Here is a 20523-nt window from a genome sequence, read left to right on the forward strand (position 1 = left end):
AAAGATGGTTCCAGTTTTGGATGGCGTCGTCTCGGCACCCTCGGGTTTTGCTGAAACCTGCCTCTGCACAGGATCAAGGGGTGCAGAGGCTGCTGCTGCTTCTGCTGCTGCTGCTGCTACACCCAGCCAGTCTGACTGCACAGTACTGCTACCATCCCAGGGGCCTGTGCTACATCTTTGGCAGCCCGCAAGCCTGCCCTTTTCCTCCCTGCTCCTCATCTCATGAATTTATTTTGTGTCTTCTTCCTTCTTTTCACTCCAAGGACATGTGACATAAATTAAAGAAATTCGCTGGCTGACGTTGGATTAGTAGACGAAAAATATTTGAACATTTTGATTCAGATTATAATTTTTGATTGCTGATTCGATTCATATATTGGTTCATTTTGAGTGATCTGATTTGATCTGATTCACTGACCTAAAATGGATCCAGGACATATTTAGGCAAAACTTCAACCAGTGTGACTCATAAATACCTGGTTACTGAATAGTGAAGGTGACGTTTTCCAGATTCCTTGTATTTCTTGCAAGATAATCAAATGTAAATGAAATATGTGTACTAACAAACAAGAATTAATATCGAATCCATTCACATTTTAATTTGCTAAAGTTCACTGTTGTTTTTCCACATCCAAATAATCCAAACAGGACATTCTTAGAACATTCCAGTACACTGTTTAGTCACATGACTTTACTAAATTCAAAGTGTTTCCACATATTGGACTGGAATGACGGTTGATCATTTTTTGCTGCCATAACACATGTGTGTTGTCTGCTGTGATGCACTTGGTTGTTTTTACATTATAGTAAAATCAGCCTACCGTGCCTCAATCCAAACAGTATTTACCAATATTGATTATAATTAATCGATTTATTTCGTTTTGAAACTGTTTCATAATAGTATAGTTCAATTTGATTAACAATTTGCCTCAGACAGTTAAATCTATCTGGATTGTAGGAACATAAATCAATTAATCGATTAATTGTTACACCTCTACTAAAGCCCTATCTTTGTATAAATACATACAATGTATTTTTAAAGGATAAAAAAGCAGATACGATGGGTTTTTGTTCTGCAGTGTTGAAATGTGTTTGATGTGATGGATTTTTACGGGAAGTCTGTTTATCTTTGCGCTTAGTCAATGTTTACAAGTACCTTGAAATATTTTGCATGGAGTTTTTGTCCTTTTCTGTGCACGCTGTTGTTATTCTCGGGGAGTTAGAAGGGCTGTCAAAAAGTTGATTTCCATAAACAGGCTAACTTGAGACTTTTGTTGCAAGAAGTGCATGAATTGCTTTTTACTGCTTTGCAAATTTTCAGCCCATGTGTGTGTGTGTTTGTTTGTTGTTTATTCTCAGGCAAGTGGGAGAGATTGTTGTGGTTTCTTGGGGTGTTTTTTTAGTTTGGGGGACGCCGCGCAGTTAAACTGGGACTCTCGGCAGCCGTCAGGCCTGTGAGCCGCTGTGAAGACGACACCACAGACGGAGCCTTCCAGAGGAGGCGTCACATCCAGTTAGCAGACATCCGGTGTGCTAAAGAGGTTAAACTGCTGCGCCTGGCACAACCAATTGTATTGATAACCGTTTGAAGCCGCTTTTCTCTCCTTCCTAGCATCGCACCACTCACGCTTTATTCGGCTTGCCACTCCAGACAAACTTCAAACCTGGGAGAGTGCATTTTCCCCTCCGCTGAGTCGGATACAGGTGTCTGTGTTTATGAATGCATGCAGCTCCAGGGGCCTTTGCTGTTGTTTGTTTGTGCTGCCTCCATTCTATAAACCAGGCCTCTGATCTCCCAGTCAACATGCCTCCAAATTCTTCTGCTGTTCCCTCTCCATGTAAATATGTCGGTGTCAGTTTGTCTGATGATGAAATGAGCATTACAATCCAGAGCAAGGCAGGCAAACCACGGCGCTCCGTTTGGGATTAAAGCCATCCTCTCTGCAGCGTGAGATCTGCAAGTCACAGACGAAAGTTTCTGGTGGAGGGAAAGTGCCTCGGCACATTTTGACTTATCGGTCTATTCCTACTTTTGTCTTCTTGCTCTTTGCTGTCTCTCCTTCTAACACCTCACTAGTTCTCTGTTCCGGGCTCGTTAGCCCAAGGTGCTCTGTCGAGTTATGGCTCTGTCGGGCAGCTGCTTGGCCAGCCGTGGGGGTCCTCAGAGGCAAATGGCATGTCAAGGAGTGGTCACAGAAGCTAGATTGTCCTCCCCACCATCAGCCTCACCGCCACCACTCTCACTTGTCCAATTAGGGACTTTTTGGCCCCTCTTTAAGGCCCAGACCGGCCCGCTCTTGACTTGATTGTGTGACACTTTTGTCCCTGAGATGAGCACAGCTGACACCCTGCAGCAGCTCAGAGGCCGGCAACAAACACGCAACCGGAGAGATGGAATGTTCTCTTCGTCTTACGAAGGAGGCGACGTGAACAATTAGCACCTGCTAATAGGCTGCATACTCCAAACATCGCTTTGGAATGTAATCAGAGCTTTTCCGGTTCTTGACAATTTACATTGTTTACATTGTTCTCATCAAACAGTTTGCACAGCAGTGTTTGCCTCTATGAGTTCTCTCTTCACATAAGCAGAAGCTGAGGACCCCCCCTCCACCCAATCACCACCACCTCCATGAAAGCTGACAGACCTGAGCTTAGTGATCTACACAAACCCCAGCATTGTTTTTTGATTTAAACCCTTCAAAGCTTATTTTATTGGGTAAAAAGATAATACAGCTATGAGTGCAGGATTAGTCATGTTCCTCTGACGATAAAATCTTTCTGTGATTGCTTACCGACCCATGAATCGAGTCACACACGATTCATGTTAAAACACACACTTTTGGGGGGAGTAGAATCGCCATTGAGATGAGCAGTTTCAGGACTAAAGTGCAAAAAAAATTATCACAAATGAAAATCTTTACAAGGACAAATATTCTTGGAGAGCAAATACAATTTGAACAAGGTGACAATCCCAGCAACAACCACCGACCAACCCAGACCAAGCCTTGGTACAAAAGATCCCAACAAGAAACACTGGAGCTAAATTCATAGTAAGATGCTGAAATTGAATACACAAGATTTATATAAAAACTAAAAATTGAGAAGAAAATTTAATAAAAGAAAAGTGCCATAAAACATTCATAAAACATTAACTAACTCTTTAAGAAATGAAAGTTTCTTAGAATAATTAAAAGTCCCACTCCAACCATCCTTTGATCTATTGTCAAAGTGTTCCCATTGGTCTTTTAATTATGGTTATGCCATTTTTAACCAAAATAAAAATCTGTTGTTTTCTATGATATAGTTTCTACAGATTAACAAGCACTTGTGGTTCATAATTTAGAATAAAATTATAATTCAATTCTTTACCATCACAATCTAGAATTTAAAATTAAAATAAAGTATCTACACAAGACAAGGAAGTCTTTAATGAACATATTTATACGTTTTACTTTTTTTGTTGTTTGAAGATAAACCAATTAAATGTGATCTTTTATTCCAGCTCTTTCTTGTGAATGCTTTGGTTATTATTATTTATCTTATTTTATTTCACAGCATTACCTTATTATAAAAAATACAAAGAAAACAAAATGCTTAATCAATTATTGAAAATGGTTAAATTGATTGATTTCTAATGATATTACTTCACTCGCTCCAAAAATTGAAAAATCAATTCATGATTTTTCCTAATGTAATTTTGTACATATTTTAACTTTGATACTTGAGCATTTATTGCTATGAAGATTTTTGAAACAGTGTTATGTCTATTTTACCGATATAATATTATTTTTTAATCATATAAATGCCTTTTATAAGTAACATAATCTGCATATTTTTTGAATAACTGATCCTCATTTGCCATGTTGATTTCTAAAATAGTTATTTTTACAAAATAATTAAGTAAGTCATCTTTGTCATGTGCTTTATTGATACCTAATGATTCCTAATTTTGTCTGATAAAAACTCGGAACAGGATGATGATAAATCAAGTAATAAAATGGTGATGGTAGAACAGCGGTGGGATTATATAAGTTCGCTTCCTTCCACTCCCTTTCAAGCAATATTTATTAATATGTCTAATTATCCTCAGTTTGATAGGTCATTGTATGAATGTATAATCGATGATTGTAATGTTTTTGTGTATTATTCTTATTTGTTTACTTGAAATAAACCATTTCAAATCAAATCAATTTATGCAATGAATGTTCTTCTTTTTGGTATAAATCCATGTTGTAACAAAACAAAGTGCTGATAAGGAAACAAAAACTGATTTGATAATTACGAACAGAACATGGGTGTGACACAGGAAGTGAAAGTCAGAGACTACACCTTGATAATCTGGACTTTTTTACATACTTACAAATGAGAAACTATTTGCGCCACTGCAATACACAGTGGCTCTTCTGTGCATGAGGGTGGGATCGTTCAAACAATAATAAAGGTATATAAAGACAGCAATACAAAAGTGATTAGTACACTATATAAAGCTTTAATGGAGTATGACAAAAACACAACTTTAAAAGTAAAATGTAACTGGGATCTGTAACTGTTGTGGAATGGGGATGTGTATGTGCTGGGGCCGTGCGCGTGTGTAAGAGAGGAGAGAGCACGTGCAGGGAGGTAGGAAATGAGAGGGGCAGTGGGGGCACGTTCATGTTGTGTGTTACGGAGGAAGGAGAACGATAATAAAAGAAGGCTTCTCCCAGCAGAACTGCCATTGACTCTTTATTAACCCGCTCTGGAGAATCTGAGGGTCCGAACGGGGAAGTGAACCCCGAAGGAGGATCCGCCTTCTGTCCCCCGCGCTTCTGACCACGGTTGGAAAGGGGGGAAAAAAAGTCATCGGGTAATGTTCTTTTTTTTTTTTTTTTTTTTTTTTAACTTGTCCTGTCCAACAGCTAGGCAAACAGATGAGAGCTGAGGGCCTCTTGTGTTGGACATATTTTATTTTAACAAGAGGGGTTATTCATCTTCAGACAAACCAAAGGTATGTCTGAATAAACCCCTTTTGTAATTGAGGCCAAACTTTATTAATTTCAATCATGTTTGAAAATCTTTGGTGTTGGACCGGACGGAAAAGGAAAGAGGGGAAGAAGAGAGAGGGACGTTAGAGAGAGGGGGGGGGTAGGAGGGTGATAATAGGAGGGGAAGGGGGGTAAGACCATGAAGCAGCATAGAGCAGACAGGTTTACTGGTTGTTTATCGTTACGGTACGGTTCAAATGTAGTACAAAAAGGGCGGGGCCTGTTCACACACACTCAAATATTATCAACACACCTGCTAGCCGCAAAAATGTCCACATGTCAACATGCACACAAAACAGATAGTGTTCACGAACGCATACCTATGCCTTTAAACCAACTAGTGTGAAATCTTTCAGTCATTCAATCATGCAAACTATTAGTGCAAAGGTGAGCTAACACCTGTGCTCAGGTGAGTGTTTATGTTCTTCTAAAATGGATGGTGGAATGTGAAAAGAAGGAGGAGGAGCGCCCAGCCACCCCCACACCCATACCCCCGCCGCAGCAGCAGCGGCAGCCGGAATTCCCCCAACGCCACACGGGAACAGGCAGGGAACAACCGCCCCCCGGGCGACCAAGACCGCCACCCAGGCCAGGGCCAGCAGGACCGCCGCGAGGCCCCCAGAGCCAGAGAGCAGGGAGGCGCAGAGGGAAAGAGAGCGCCGCCCCAGCCCAGCCAGGAAAGCAGCCCCCCGCCGCGCCGGAAGAGCCCAACGCAGGGCCCCACCGGAGAGGGACGCCCACAGCCCCAGACGAGCACCCCACCACCACCCAGGAGTTCCGGGCATCCCCCCGCCCCGACCCCAGGTACGAGCCAGGACCCCCAAGGGAGACCCGCTCCGCACTCCAGGCAGCCACCCACCCGGCCCACGGTTGGTCCAGGTAGGAGCAAGGCAGGGGCCCGCCGCCCCCGCCCAGGAGGGGGGAACCCCGGGGAAAAAAGGGCGGCCCACAAGGGATGTTATAAATATGGCCCGACCAGGCTCGGCCATGTTGGAAGTTTGGCGGGGCATCGGGTAATGTTCAACACCACGCTGGGCCATTTAGCTGGAAATGTTTTCAAAAACCGCCCGGTTGTGATAAGAGCCCTTGAGTTTGGCCTGAATAGAGCTGTCACCTCAAACATTAATCAAATCGGTGACCTCGCTGTAAGGATTCAGTGGTTTGGTTTTCTTTATCATGTTTTTTGGTTTCCTTGTCAGTCACACCTTCAGGTTCATGATCCACAGCTGTCTTCAGTTCATTTTATTGCCCTCAGCCTATTTAAGTGTCTTGGTTTCTGTTCTTCCTTGTCAGGTCATCTGCTCTGTTTTGTCACAGTTTTGTTTCCCCTCATAGTTTTGTCATGTTTCAGTTTGCTAATTAAATGTTTTAGTTCCTGTCATCAAGCTTGGTCTCCTGCATTTGGGTCCTCCACCACCAGTTTGTGACACTCGCTTACCTTCCACTGACTGGTCTCAGCAGCATCGTCCGCCATGGTTGATGTTTATGATCTCGTTCCCGCCTACTTCAACGCAGAATTATGACGTTTGTAGCGTATCAATGATGTACGGGTCGGATACATGTGGCCTGGCCGTTCAGACGGCGGTCGCATTTCAAAAACTCGGATACGTTTCGGATTCAGGACCACATACCCAAGTAGCCTGAGTCGCATTTGAAAAGATTGGATCTGTGTCATTCAGAGTGTTATGAAAAGATCAGATACAGGTCGCATAGGGGCACAAAAATCGGAATTTGGTCGTTTCAGCCTGCAGTGTGAACGTAGCCTTAAGTCCAGATTTAGATGAGGCTGCTGCATGTTTTTCACAGTCAATGGTATTTTTTAACCATTTTTTAATGTCTTTTTTCAGGAAGACCAAGAGAAGAGGAAAAAAGTGCCTTGCACACTTTAACACTTTTTTTTTCTTTTCAATTTTTAAGCTTCAGTTGCAAGAAAAATGCTGAATTGTACCAGGATCTTTCAGCAACTTTTTTTGTTTTATGTTAATTTTTCGTGATCAAAGTAGCGACTATGACTCTTCAAAAATGCATGATTACTCTGAGAAACATCTTGTGGTCAGTTCATGTTGTGATAACTCATATTACATCTGACTAAAAAATCAGAAAAGTGAAGAGTGTCCTTTGGGATTCTTTTTAGATTGTAGATTGCAATACAGTGCCAAATTTTAACTGGGTTATAGACTGTTGAGAGAATGACACATCAAAATCCTACTGTTCATTCAAAGATTGTTTAATAAGACATAGTATCACTTCTAAAAGCCATTAAAAGCCATTTTACTTTTTTCGTTTTTTAGCTGACTACCTAAACTGAAATTTTAATTAAAAAAATGGATCAATACTTTTAGCCTAGTGTATAGCATAGTAAACATTTTTACCTACCATTATGGAAGGAGCCACGAATTATGAAAATGACCTCAAAATCTGAAAAAAAAAAATTCTATTTCTTGAATCAGCAGCCATTATGAAATGCTTATAAAAGCGCCTAAATCACATTGACTCGTGATTTAGGCAAAATAAAACTGCCTAAGTCACACTCTTGACATATGCAAATATACTAAAGGAGTTAAATGGCATGTTCTGTTTAACTGAGGATTTAGGCAATTTTATCAGAGGTGGCCAGCATCATGTGGAGAGGATTTAGGCAAAAAAAATAATTTTTGTCAAAAAATGACTTAGGCAAATATTTTAAGAAGGTGACGATAGAAAACTTTTTTGATTTTTAACTTATGTTGGCAGAAAAAGTCATTATGCTTTGTTGTTTTATGTTAATTATCCCGCTCTTTCAATCATGACCGACAGATTAACAGTAAATTGGTAAAAATGCGTTTTTCCAAAGATTTTCTTTCACTCTTTCGTGATTCTTTATGTACAGAATACAATAACATTGTGTCAGCCCTATTGACCCAGCTGTGGTTGTACAGCCTTATATTTATTTTTAAAAAGATCTGTTATTTCTGTGATTTCTTGAGGATGGAGGGGTTTCAGAACTTGACCTCTTTGCCAGCTACCCTCTGCTCTTCTCAGCGTTTGATTGTCGTCCAGAAATCAAACCAACATTTCAAATTCACACAGACCAATAGTGACACTCCTGCTATGAAGCATGAGCTCCTGTTCTCCCCTGCCCTCTCCCTCCTCTTCCTTGTCCTCCTCCTCCTCCCCACCATCTCACTGACCAACACACAGAACCTAATTCAATCAATGCGTGGACCTGCTCTGCTCTCTGGCCTCCACCAGGAGACATAGTGCGAGAGAGCTGCCAGACATCACACGGAGGCACTGTTAAAAATACATGTACACCACTCCTCATCATTTATTGATGGACTCTCCTCCCTTTATGTTTATGAGGGGAGAGGCCTCCCTGGCACCGAACAGTGACCCAGAGGATCCCAGGAACTGCCTGCTCCCTTTAATTGAGCTCAATCACAACGGAGGCTCAACTGTGGACATTGTTCATAAGTTGCACAGAGGGGTTCGCTAATAAAAGTGCATTTATCCTCAGCTGGAAAAAAGTGAATAGACTCAGTTTTAATTTGAAATGTATGACTTGGAAAGTTCTTCATAGAGTGCATTCCTTCTCCCTGCTCAAGGACACTTTGCAGAATAAGATGCTGCTGCTGAGCAGAGGGCAGTCAGGCTGACTTGGATCTGCTCATCAGTTTATGCTTCTCTTTCCTGGTGTAGTTATCAGGTGTGTACGGGTCATGTGCCAAGGCTGAAGAGGAGAGGAAAAACAATCATTTGTGTTGAGTTTTTATCTTGGCTTTCTCCTTCAATGTCTTTGTCTGGCAGTCATGGACACATCATGGCGAGCTCTGCTCATTGTTTGAGGTAGCCTCCAGGTCCCAAAGGCATTTGCGGTGCTGCCATGCCGGTGGGGGTCAGGGCCTCGGGCTGTTTTTTTTTTTTTTTAACCATGTCATCTGACCAGAGTCGCTGCAGGGAGAGCAGCGTGGCAGTTCCGAAACACATCAGGGTATTGATTGAGTAATCTGCTTCATATAGTAATGTGTCTCACAGCGGCTCCCTGCCGTGGGGCCGTGCTGCCTTCACAGCTCCCTGGGAGAAGCAGACGTGGCTAACATCCAGAATCATGAATGAATTGTTGGGTTTTATTGATTGTTTTGAAGTTCCTTTGCAGGGAAGCAAGGTTTGGTTTCCTCCTGTCAAAGCAAGTGTGTCCGACTTTCCCATGTTTGGATTCAGACTGACGTGTCAGGAAATGATAGATACGACATTAAACTATGAAATATTTACAGAGGAAATCTATTCTTGTTGTTATGCTCTAATTGTAGCACCTGGTTAAATTTATTGCTAAGTTTTAGTTACCGTATTTTCTGCACCATAAGGCGCACTTAAAAGCCTTATTTGTTTTTAAATACCGCAGTGCGCCTTACAATCTGGAGTGCTTTTGATATCCATTAATTCTGGTTGCACTCCCTGATGCTAAAGTAATGTTGAGAGGTACATGCCGCTCTTTCAAAATGTCTGTTTTTTTGCATGTTTTGCAGGTTTCATGTAAGCACGCTAACATGTAGCGTGTTACAAACGAGCTCTAGAGTTATTGTGAACACAGTTAATAACGTCTGACTGACTGACGGACTTATCTCTGACTCTTTTGTCTGTCTTAATTTACCTTACAGTTCGGTGCGCCTTGACATAAGGTTGAAAATAGGCCATCGATTGACGGTGCGCCCTATGGTGCAGAAAATACGGTACCTTTCCTGAGACAACTAAATCCAAAATCCAGCAAACTTTTCTGAAAACAGCATTTGTATTCATTCTGAAAGAAACTTAAGCTTTGAGATCAAATAATGGAATCTCACTTTAAACCAGAAGTTAAGAATTTTGAGGAAATTGTATTAAGACATCTTAGTTGCAGGAACCAGAGCTGCTTAATTATGGCTGTTCTCTGATTCATTTTAAAGATTAGCAAGTGTGAATGTAACTATTAATGTACAGCTGTTACCTGTCACCTTGGCCTAGTCTCCCTGGAAAAGGTGATTGAGAATCTCAAGGGGACTTCCTGTTTCAATATTTCAAATTTTTTTGAATCTTGTTATTAATCTTCTTGAGATGAGAGTCACATAAGTGGTCGAGAACTTTAAATGTTGTATATATATATATATATATATATATATATATATATATATATATATATTGCACGGCTAACCATGCAGTCATCGTATCAGTTCCTCTATCCTTACATCAATGTCTACAAGTTTTATATTGAATGGTCCTCCTGACAATGGCATTTGCCGGGTTTGGGACAGGCACAAGCAGGACACTGATTTGTGCCCAGTTAAGACTGCTTTTTTATGCCAGTCTGTCTATTTGTTCGTCTGTCTGTCCATCCATCCATCCATCCTTATGTTTTTTTTGTCTTTTCTTTTTTTTTGCATTTTTGTTATTTTTTGTTTTTTATTCCGTGGTTTTCTGTTTTGTTTTTTTGTATTTCTTTAGTTAAATTTGTTTTTGGTAGGCCATCACATTCTGGGGGGCAATCACAGCATTTAGGGGGGCAATGCCCTTCCGCTTGCTCATGTCTATATCTGGCCTTGTTGCAAATGATCCATAAAAATCCCACTTCAAAACAGAATATATGAAGGTTTTGTCAGAAAGCAACTATAAACACCTATTTTAACTTTCTAGATTGATATTTTTGGGCACTCCCCCCTTTACTGGGGTTAGTCCTTCATTTAGAAAACAATCGATTTACAGAATAAGTAGTAAATTCCTAATCTACGCCAGGAAAAAGGTGCTAAATGGACTCATGAACCAACAGATGAAGTCCTTGTTTTGTTGCCCTCAGATGTCCATCTTTAGTCCTGGGGAGTAAACACCTCCTGAACAAATGCAGGGCTTCAAAAAGAATGAGAAATAATGATAATACTTGGCAGGTGATTGGTAGAGCCATCTGTACATCCTGAGCTGATTCCAACCAATCAGATGAAGGAGGCACTGCCAGGAAGGCCAGCTGGTGATCCCAGCTCCTCCTGATGCCATTTGGGAAAAGTTTGAAGATCTCTCAGTCTTCAGTGTTTCTTTCCATGAGGAAACACTTACCAGGTCTGATGGAGCTGACATTAATGACTGTCACCACGTGCTAAAGGAGGCTGATTGGTTTGAAAAACTGCCGGCTCTCGATTGTTTTGTCCTGGAGAGACTTCGGCGAGTGTTTGCGTGGATTTCACCTTCGAGCTCTGCAGTTGGAGGGTCTCTGCTGGTCCAATGCTAGTGCAGTTTTTCTGCCTGTTAGCAGACGCCAGCAGTTTGTTAGGCCTGAACTGGCTCGGTAAATAAAACAATATCAAACAACAGTTGTGATGTCTATCACTTTTACTGTTATCCTCAGTTCTTTTTTGCTGCCACCTCAGTCATTGGGGATTATTCCTCTTCCTTCCAGCAAAAAAAGCATCTGATGTTTCAAGAGTTGGCTTTATGTGAGGTCGAGAGGCAGCATCGCACCTCTCTTCTCCCTCTGCCTAGCCCAAGCTCTCCCTCTGCTCTCCTCCTCCCTGTGATCTGAGAGGAAAGCTTTCATTATTTGCTGAGATTGGCATGTCAATCCCAAGTTTGTAGGTCTCCCCGTCATATTGGGGAAATGATTATGCTGGTTATCTCCCTTCCACTCCACCGGGCTTTCAACCCTGCGGCCCTCTGCCTGGTTGCAACTCTTCTTTTCTCTTCTCCACAACTAACTCAGGCTAAATCATCCAACAGTTTAGCATGAAACACGTTTTTTTCTGACTTTTACTTTTTATTTTCAGTTGCTTATCTTAAAATTTATCAAATAAATAAATCTAAGTAGCACTTTCTTATTTGGATTTTAGAGCTGTGTAAAAACGTTCACTGATGTTTTTGCTATATTGGTGCTATATTGAGGTAATGCAGGAGCTGAAGTGGTATGATGCATATTTGCATCAATACGTGTCAAAGGGGTTAATTTTAGCAGTTGTTTTTTCATTTTTAAAATGCGTTTTATTTTGAAAATTGCCATGGAGAAAATTAAAAGAAAAAGGGGGGTGTTGTGCTTTTTTTTGATAAATTTTGGATTTTTATTTCGAAAATCCAAAGTGACCAAAAATAGTGGAAATTGAAAAAGGTTTTGTAACAATTATTTGTGTAATATAACAACATTAAAGCTGCTTTTTATATGAGTTAAAATTTGAAATGATGGTTTTTCTGCTGCTGTTTGGATGGAAAAACAAAAAGGACTTTTGCTTTTTCGATATTAAAATTGATCTATTTTTCCTTTTCATTATGGGTTTTTAAATAAAACGCGGACGGCTGATTGAATATTTTTACGCTAACTGCATTTGGTAAAAAGAAAAAAAAAACAAGAAAAAAAAACGTTCTCAGTCTAACAAATCCAAACCACGCTTTCATTCACGCGTGATTGCATCAAAGCTTGATGTTCTTTTCTTCCGTAGTTGAATTATTATTAATAGGGGTCTATTGGATTATGAAGAGTCACTGATCCTTTTTTTTTTCTTTCGGGATCTCCACCAGACTCCAACCGCACTTCATTAACCCTGAGCCGGGGACAATCCACGGTAAGAGCCGGAGGATTTGCCACCACCCTTTCACATGCAAAGATGAAAAAAATCTGCGGGTCATCCAACAAGACACATGGAGGCCCTTCCTTTATGATCAGCTGTGCACTTTGCAAGTATAAACCTGTTTTTCTTTCTTTTATTAGAGAAAGAAAGGTCACCCTTATCTGAATCGGTCACGGATCTTCGTGATGGGACTATAATGATCTTTTGGCAAGTTGGGAGGTGATCTCCAACTCCCCCCCCCCCCCCCCCCCCTCTCTCTCTTTAGGCCACTTCACTTTCCCAATTGTACAACCTGGCCTGCTCCGCTGTATTTTTAATGCAATTTTACGCATCATAAAAGCGTGAGCTATCGAGCCGTCAGTCTGATATTTCACGGCGGTCAGCCGCTAAGAGGGGCCCCCAAATAACAGGTGCCATGCGCGGGTGTCAGCAGGGGTGGGTGGGGGTGGGGTGGCTATCAGACCCATAATCGACTTTCAATTAAAACCTATTAAAGTCTTTTGTCTAATCGTTAACATCCTACACGCCAAGGCTTGTCTGTCAGTCTGAACTCCTTTAACCCCTGACGCGCCGTGCACGCATGGGTGCCGGTCCTCGCAGACCGGAGGAGGGAGAGTGATGCTTGGCGCGCGGGTGAAGTTTGCGTGGGGGTTGGAGGGGGGGCTGGCGGTGGATCCGCTGACCAGCTGTCCCCGCGCTGATCCCCGGCCTGCAGTCAGCTCCAGTCCGGTCGCCAGCTGTTAGAGCCGTTTGGCGCAGGAGCGCGCATCCAGCGCCCTCAAGGAAAAAGAGGGATGGAAACAATCAATCTCCAAATGGGTAGATCATTTAAGGCACTTAAAATGGTGCAGATGACATTAATATTTCATCCCCTGCATTGTTTATGGAAAACGAACTGTAGTTACTGCTGTTAAAACAGAAAGGTGGCGGAAGGAGACAGGGGGGCCTGTCGGGAGTTGCGCCATTTTCAGCCCTTCTGCTTTGTTGGCCCCTCTCAAAACACATTATCAGGGAGGTATGTGCGCGCGCTCACAACACGAGCATCAACCTCGATGAAATTAAGCAAGTTTAAAAAAAACTTACTTCAAAATAAATCCCTTTAAGCAACATACATAAGACTGTTTAATCTCAGCTTGATAACAGTTGTATCCGTATTTTCTTTTAGTTTTATTTTAAATTTGTATTATTTTTGGTTAGATGGTTTGAATGTTCTTTTGCAGATATCATCACTCCATATAAGGAAAAAAACTAAAAATCCACATAACGCACATAAGTCAGAGCAGCTTTAATCGTGTTTTGTTTGCTGCACAAGCAGACACACGTAAACATCTAGGTTTTTTTCTCCTTGTGATGTCAGAAATCAATTTTCTAGAGATTCTCTGTCCACGTGTTGATTTCCTCTCCGTTTTCACACATTCTGCAGCCACGTGGTTAAAAGAAAGACTTTTATTTCCACATTTATAAAAAGTAATTCTCTTTTACATCAAATCCTCCATATTTTCTGTCCATCTTTTGCCTGTAAACGTTGCTAAAAAAAAAAGAATAATAATAACCTGACGAAATTGCTCGGAAGATCTGAGGAAGCTAAAAGAGCGAAAGAAAAAAAGCCATGAAATTTACGAAAAACACTCCACAAGTTTGATATCTGCAATATACATTTTCACCAAAGTAGAGTATTACAATTAGGAGTTATCACAGCTTCATATGAAATAACATGAGGAAATCACAACGTCTGGTCAAATACAACGAGAGCAGATCAACAGGTGCGCGCGGAAGCGCGCGCTCCCCATAAGAAGAAAAATCAGTAAAAAGAGTTTAAAAATGAAAAAGAAGGATATTTTTCCTGGTAATTCTGATACTTCCTGTAACTTCATATGTTCTTAATGCGGGTTCATCTTTGTTTTATTAATATTATTAGAATTATTTTTCTTTTCGTTAGTTTAAAAAAGTGCCAAAATACCAAATTTTACCACCAAAATGAGAAAATATCTGTTAAAAAATGAACAAGAAGATGTAAATATTCTGAATATATTTCTTGATAAGCTTAATTGGGGATTCATAAGAAAAAAATGGATTTGACAACTTTAAAATGTTCATTTTTTTGTAAATTATGTGAACAAAAAGAACCCAATATATAATAATAATAATAATAATAATAATAATAATAATAATAATAATAATAATAATAATAATAATAATAATAATAATAATAATAGTAATCCTGAAGTCTGGGTCAAAGTGCCTCCAACAGCTGCGCCTGCTGGGAAAATCGCTTAATACTGAGTCTGGGTTTAAATAAATACATAACTTAAATGCTTTGATTCATATCGAAAAATAAATAACTTATAAATAAAGCTCATGTTCTCTGGAACAAATAAAAACAAATGAGAATGAAAAACATCCATAATCTGGTTGTCAGTCTGAAGGCTGTGTCCATCTTCCTCCTCCTCTTCCTCCTCCTCGGCCTGGAGTTTGTTTCATATAAAGGTCGATTCTTCTTTTCTCTTCTTCGACTGTTTCTTTTGTTTTATTATCTTTTTCTGTCTCTGTTTTGTTCTTCCTGCGTAACAAATGGAAAGGAGTCCACTGCGCCCCGCTCACCGCTGCTGCGACGGCCGGGGAAGCACGCCGGACATGGGGGGGAGCGGCGGTGGCGCGGGCGGCGGCTCGCTGCCCCCCTGCAAGCCGTGCAGCAGAATCCGCGGAACCAGGGGTCTCTGTAGAGCCGGCGGGGGCGCCGAGGGGCCCCTGTACAGGTACAGGGCCGCCCCGGGGTCCAAGTTGGACACCAGGCTCTGCGGGTAGAAGTACGGGGACGGGAACATCCTCTGCAGGGCGGAGTAGTTCCCGGCCTCTGCCAGCAGCTCCAGCCCCACCGCCGTCTGCCTCTTCCACTTTGTCCTGAAGGAGAGAGGAAAACCGGAGTTGGTGCTGCGCACATCTGGATCCGCCAGCCCGCACAGTGTGTTTGACACCAAAACACATCCCATCTGTTAACCTGGGATCCAATTAAGTCTGGGATGTTTTTCTCATTTTGCCTCCTTTTTGGTTTTTTTTTAAGAAAATCTCCAGGCTGCCTCCTGAGTTCACACCCAACGATGCACTCCATGCAGGTGAATAATTCATAATAAATATAATTGAGTAGATATAGTAGTTCCTCTAAATTATTAATATGCACACATGCAACGATACATAATTCATGGGCTACTCCGACTCAAATTGTGTTTTTATATTTATTTATGTCATTTAGCTGCCTGAGAGTTAGAGGTGCAAATAAATAAATAAAAAATAAGCACACCAAACCTCAGTCAAAATGTGATTTTTTTCCCTCCACCTTTTCTTTCAGTGGCATCTCTTCACTTTGCGCTCGCGCACAGACTTTCCAGTTTTTGTTTGTTCGCACAAAAATGCATCTGTTTTTTTTCCTCTGGTGTAAGATCTAACTTTGATTACCTCCAAAAAGTAACGAAGGTGCAGAAAACCGAACAAATACAAAAAGATTGGAACGTTATTCAAACCTCCAGGAAATAATTTTTTTACCCCAGGAACCTGCCCAAACATGGAAAATTTATTTAAACGTTAAAGTTCTAAAAATGCTATATAAACAAAATGGGGTGAATAAATAGAAAAAAAGTGTGGTAAAGATTTGATTTTTTAACAGTGACATTAGAACGTTAAAAAACCAAAAGAAATGATCATTTTCTAGAAAATTTCGAACAAACCTTCCGAAAAAAAATAGAGATCCATAAATAAAAATTGTGTGGGGGCACAAATTACATAAACCCTTGGCATTTCACTTTTGGGTGATGATAACAAAACTGCCTTCTTGGGTCACCCTCTTTACATCCTCCACATCTTTACCTCCGATTCTGGTACCAGGTCTTGACCTGCGTGTCGGTGAGGTTCAGGGAGGCCGCTAGCTCCATGCGGTCCTGGACGCTCAGGTACTTCTGGCGCTCGAAGCTGCGCTCCAGCTGCGCCAGCTGGTGGTCCGTGAAGGCCGTGCGGGCCTTCCTGGGCTTCTTCAGCCGGACCTGCGGGCTGTCCCTGCTGCTGGAGATCTCCCTGTCCCCCTCCTCCTTCACTGCAGCGAGAGGGAGAGACATTTCACACAAAGGAAAACACATTTAAGGGGAAAGGTGAAACCTCAGTCAGACCACGAATATGAAGGGAAAGGTGTAACAGTAATTTAATGCGCAGCTGCAGCGCAAGGAGGAGGATGGAAGGGGGGTCTGCAGTAAAGAAAGGGATCAATAATTGGTAGTTCAATTTTTCTTGCTTTGCTGCAACCCATCTATATTTAAACACTTTTTTCCAAATAGGACTGGAAGTTTTTTTTGTGTGTGGATAGGACAAAAATAAACCATAAAATATACAACATTTATTGATGTTTTCACAAAAGCTCAATTGTTCCAAAATAGTAAAATTGAAAAATTCTAAAAAAAATACCGAAATTGTCTTACATTTTAATTTTTTTGTCTATTTGTGTATATACAAAATCTGTTTGATATGGCACAAAGTCCGGACTAAAGAAATGTCAGTATTCAAATTGTAGAATTTCTGGTTTCAACACCTCACCACCTGGTTCAAAGTATTTTTTTTAATAGTTTCGAAAAGTTGGAACTTTTAGAACTATTAAAAGTGTTTTTAAGCTAAATTTATATTCTTTAGAGGTTTTGATTGATTAGAAACCGCTGCGCAGAAATCGGTGTTTATTGTTAAATAACTTGAAACGTTTGGTTTTAAATGGTTAAACTTCTTCAAATGCCCACAGAGCCTTTCTGACGTTTCTCATTTTTCCTGCAGGACAGGAACCCACTGCTTATCATCACGTCTCATAAAAAATTATAGAAAGGATTGAAATGGCACGAACGATGAGTGATCCTCGCGCTCGAGTCGTCTCAAAAAGACGCACAATAATCCGCCTAATTGAGCCACGAGGGAAGAACCGGCCTTTCAACCGCGACCACAGAAACTTCACAGGAGCGTGGAAATGAAGAGGCGGCTACAAATCTGATTAGAGCCGGGGACAAAAGCGCGTGGAAACCGTGCTATGTTCCAGAAATCGCGAGAAATCAAAGTTACGGCGCGCGCCCAACTGCTCCGTGCGCCCCACGGCTTTCTCATTAAATCTGATGGACTTCTCCACCCAGTCTGCACGGGATAGAAAACGTGAAATAATTTATAGCTTTCAAAACACAAAGCTTAAGATTTTCTTTTGCCACGTTTGAAAAAAAAGTTGAAAAGTGATCATTTCCGGTCTCGCTGCGCTGATTTGGTTGCATGGATCATCTTTCCATGAGGCAGCGCTTCATTAAACTGTCAATGGAGGTGACATGTCTGTTATGGCTGACATGATTGGAAACAGAGAGGCCCTTGATGGCATTTATCTAGAGCCGACCCTGTCATCTCCTGACACTCCCACATGCTTCCAGCGTTGTGCCAAAGCTGGACAGACGCGCACCCATCGAAAATTTGAGAACAATGACCTAGTTTGACCCGCCACGGTGCTGCAGAATCACCTCAGCATCCTTTGGTTTCCGGTTAATTTAAAGACAAAATCGCTTTTGATCACATTTTGACATTAATTCTGGATATTATTACTGTTTTTGAATTTTTCTAATAGATTAAATTTATATTTAATTTATATTTTATAATAAATATTTCTAGGAGGTTTTATTTAACGTGTTTTAATTTGTTTCCCAAATAATCACAAACATTTAAGGACAAATTGGGGTTTATCAATTGACATTTTTCCTTAAAAATGCATTAAAGTAAAAATGTTAATGTAAAATATATATTTGAAATGTAAAAAGCTGCTTTTTTAGGGTTATTTTGATTTGTAACTTTAATGAAAATATTTTTCCCTGCAGTTTTCCTGTCGCCGCAGTGGAAAAAGCGCCTCCTCTGCAGCTGCAGGTGACCTGCTCCTTACCTTTGTATTCACTGTCAGACGAAGAGTTGCTGTGGATTTTCTCCATAAAGTCGTCTGCTATCTTTGAGGCCAGCCTCCCCGCCTCCTGGGTCGGCTGTCCATTGCTGGAGTAGGGCGCGCACGCCGCCAGAGGCTTACAGTCCGCAAGAATGTCTCTGATGAGGAACGACGAGGTCACGGTCCTCTGCTGCGACCCCGCGGAGATCTGCGCGTGCTGGAGGTGCGGCGGCAGAGGCACGCCGTGCGCCTGCCTCTGCGCCACTTCGTCCACGCACTCCCTCCTCGGAGACGGCGGCGACGAGCAGCCGCTCTCCGCGTCGGATCTGGGGCTGAACTCCAGAGGTGAGCGGCACTCCCCCGCCAGGCTGTCCCCTTTGGACACGGGGCTTCCGGGCCTGTGCGACAGCAGCGAGTCGATGCCAAAACTGGACCCATTGGCGGACGCCTCCATTGCTGTGATGAAGCCTCCTCAAATGACCATTTGGACAAGTTTTGTTTCAGGGAGGAACGGGGTGGTTTTTAGATTGAGATGATCCTGAAGACGGCAGTCGGTTCCGCAGCAACACGAACACTTTTGGAGTTGTTACGCGTGCAACAAACTCATTCGCTGCTTCCGGTTTCTTTACTCTTTATGAATGAAATATTTCCAGCCCAGTTGCAAAAGCCATCAATCCGATCTTCTTGCGTTTTGGCGATTCAGAGACGCTGAAGTCGGTCCTTCTGGCTTCCTGAAGGTTCTGCTCCTTTGCTCTGAGTTCAAAAGCTCTCTTCAGAAAGATGGAGCGGCAAGCAGCGAATTGATCTAACGCAAAGAGGAAAAACTCGAGTCTTCGGCGCGTCAGCACCATGGACAGTTTCAGGCGCGGCGGGCTGGAGGGAGGAACGGGGGATGGTCTTCAGGGCAACCCGTCATGCGGCCACCGAATGTTGATGGCATTCCTTTGAGGAAGACAGAAAAACCTTTAAAAACACGAAGCTGGATGAGAGAAAAGCGTCCAAGAGCTGCAAGAGGAAGGAAGCGGAGAGCAAGGTGCGGAGCGGAAGAAGAAGAGGAAAAAAGAGGGGGGAGGGAGATAAACTGGGTTAAATAGTCAGAAGTGGTGAGTTAAAGGACGAGATGTGATTGGGGTGGGAGGGAATCCCAAAAATTTGAACTTGAGGAAAAGTCAGAAGCTAGGTTTTAAGAGCGCCTGGTCCACGTGAGTCCCCTGTGACAAGCCTTCATTGGCTGAGGGAGGCTGGAGTGGACCTCCCTACACGCCCCCTAACTCCGGCTGCCTATCACCCTCCCCTTTCTGCCTGCCTCCCCTCTCTGGCTCGTCCTCACTTTGATAAAAGAGACACTGAATTCATCAGGAGACTCAGATCCAACTGTTTACAGGCAATTTTCACACTGTTTGCTTTCATTACATCATTGATGAGGCTTATAATGGGGTTATTATGGGGCTGCTCGGTGCCTCTTTTTTCCTGCACTCTTTCTTTCACTGGATTTATTTCGCTGCTCTTCCGCTAACCTCCCCACCTCAAGAATAAAAATGAATTATTAGTCGTGTAATTTTGACTTTTATATTTACATTTATTTATTTTCTTTTTAAACATTGCTGAGTTTTCAAGGGTCATTTGGTAAACAAAATGTAAAACAACTTGTAATTTGTTCTAAGAATAATACATTATTTGTCTTTTGCTTGTATTAATTATTAATGTTTTATATTTAAAACAATATTAATAATAACCATGATTTGATGAAATTGTTATTGCTAAAAAAATGTAAATTTTCTTTTTTCAAAAACATTTTACGACATTTTTTAGTCTGTTTTTTTTTTCGTTTTTGTTGTTTTTGTTTTGTTTTTTCGAAAATTGTGATTTTGCTCACACAATTACGCACGTCAGAATTTTTGTTATTTTAGGATGGACGGCTCATTCGTGCTCTCCACTTAGGAAAAAAAGGCTTGGAATAAATAAAACCTTCTTATTGTCCACTCATTTTATTAATATCTACTGTTTTTTG

The 20523-nt window shown here is 41.6% G+C and overlaps 2 protein-coding genes and 1 long non-coding RNA gene across 3 annotated transcripts in view; 2 read left to right on the forward strand and 1 right to left on the reverse strand.

Annotated features, from left to right (window-relative positions):
* The window catches only part of LOC101167971 (stomatin), a 267426-nt gene that overhangs the window by 195420 nt on the left and 51483 nt on the right, over positions 1-20523 (forward strand). The window lies entirely within an intron of this gene.
* barhl1b (BarH-like homeobox 1b) lies at positions 14012-19666 on the reverse strand. The gene is made up of 3 exons (XM_023961012.2): positions 18516-19666; positions 16442-16664; positions 14012-15481 (listed from the first exon to the last, which is right to left on the reverse strand). Exons 1-3 carry the CDS (start codon positions 18964-18966, stop codon positions 15178-15180), a joined length of 978 nt encoding a protein of 325 aa, XP_023816780.1. The 5' UTR covers positions 18967-19666; the 3' UTR covers positions 14012-15177.
* On the forward strand, positions 15412-20492 carry LOC144996754 (uncharacterized). The gene is made up of 3 exons (XR_013659591.1): positions 15412-15542; positions 15642-15693; positions 18454-20492. It is a non-coding gene; the product is annotated as an uncharacterized LOC144996754 (long non-coding RNA).

Source organism: Oryzias latipes, chromosome 12 (assembly GCF_053564925.1).
Source record: "Oryzias latipes strain Hd-rR chromosome 12, Olatipes_Hd-rR_3.1".
Taxonomy (NCBI): domain Eukaryota; kingdom Metazoa; phylum Chordata; class Actinopteri; order Beloniformes; family Adrianichthyidae; genus Oryzias; species Oryzias latipes.

What these genes read in the sequence shown, in the direction of transcription:
- barhl1b (XM_023961012.2), bottom strand. Translation starts at nt 18,966, where the DNA reads ATGGAGGCGTCCGCCAATGGGTCCAGTTTTGGCATCGACTCGCTGCTG. An exon ending in GTCTGACAGTGAATACAAAG is followed by an intron (nt 16,665 to 18,515) that starts GTAAGGAGCAGG and finishes CTCTCGCTGCAG; the next exon opens with TGAAGGAGGAGGGGGACAGG. An exon ending in ACCTGGTACCAGAATCGGAG is followed by an intron (nt 15,482 to 16,441) that starts GTAAAGATGTGG and finishes TCTCTCCTTCAG; the next exon opens with GACAAAGTGGAAGAGGCAGA.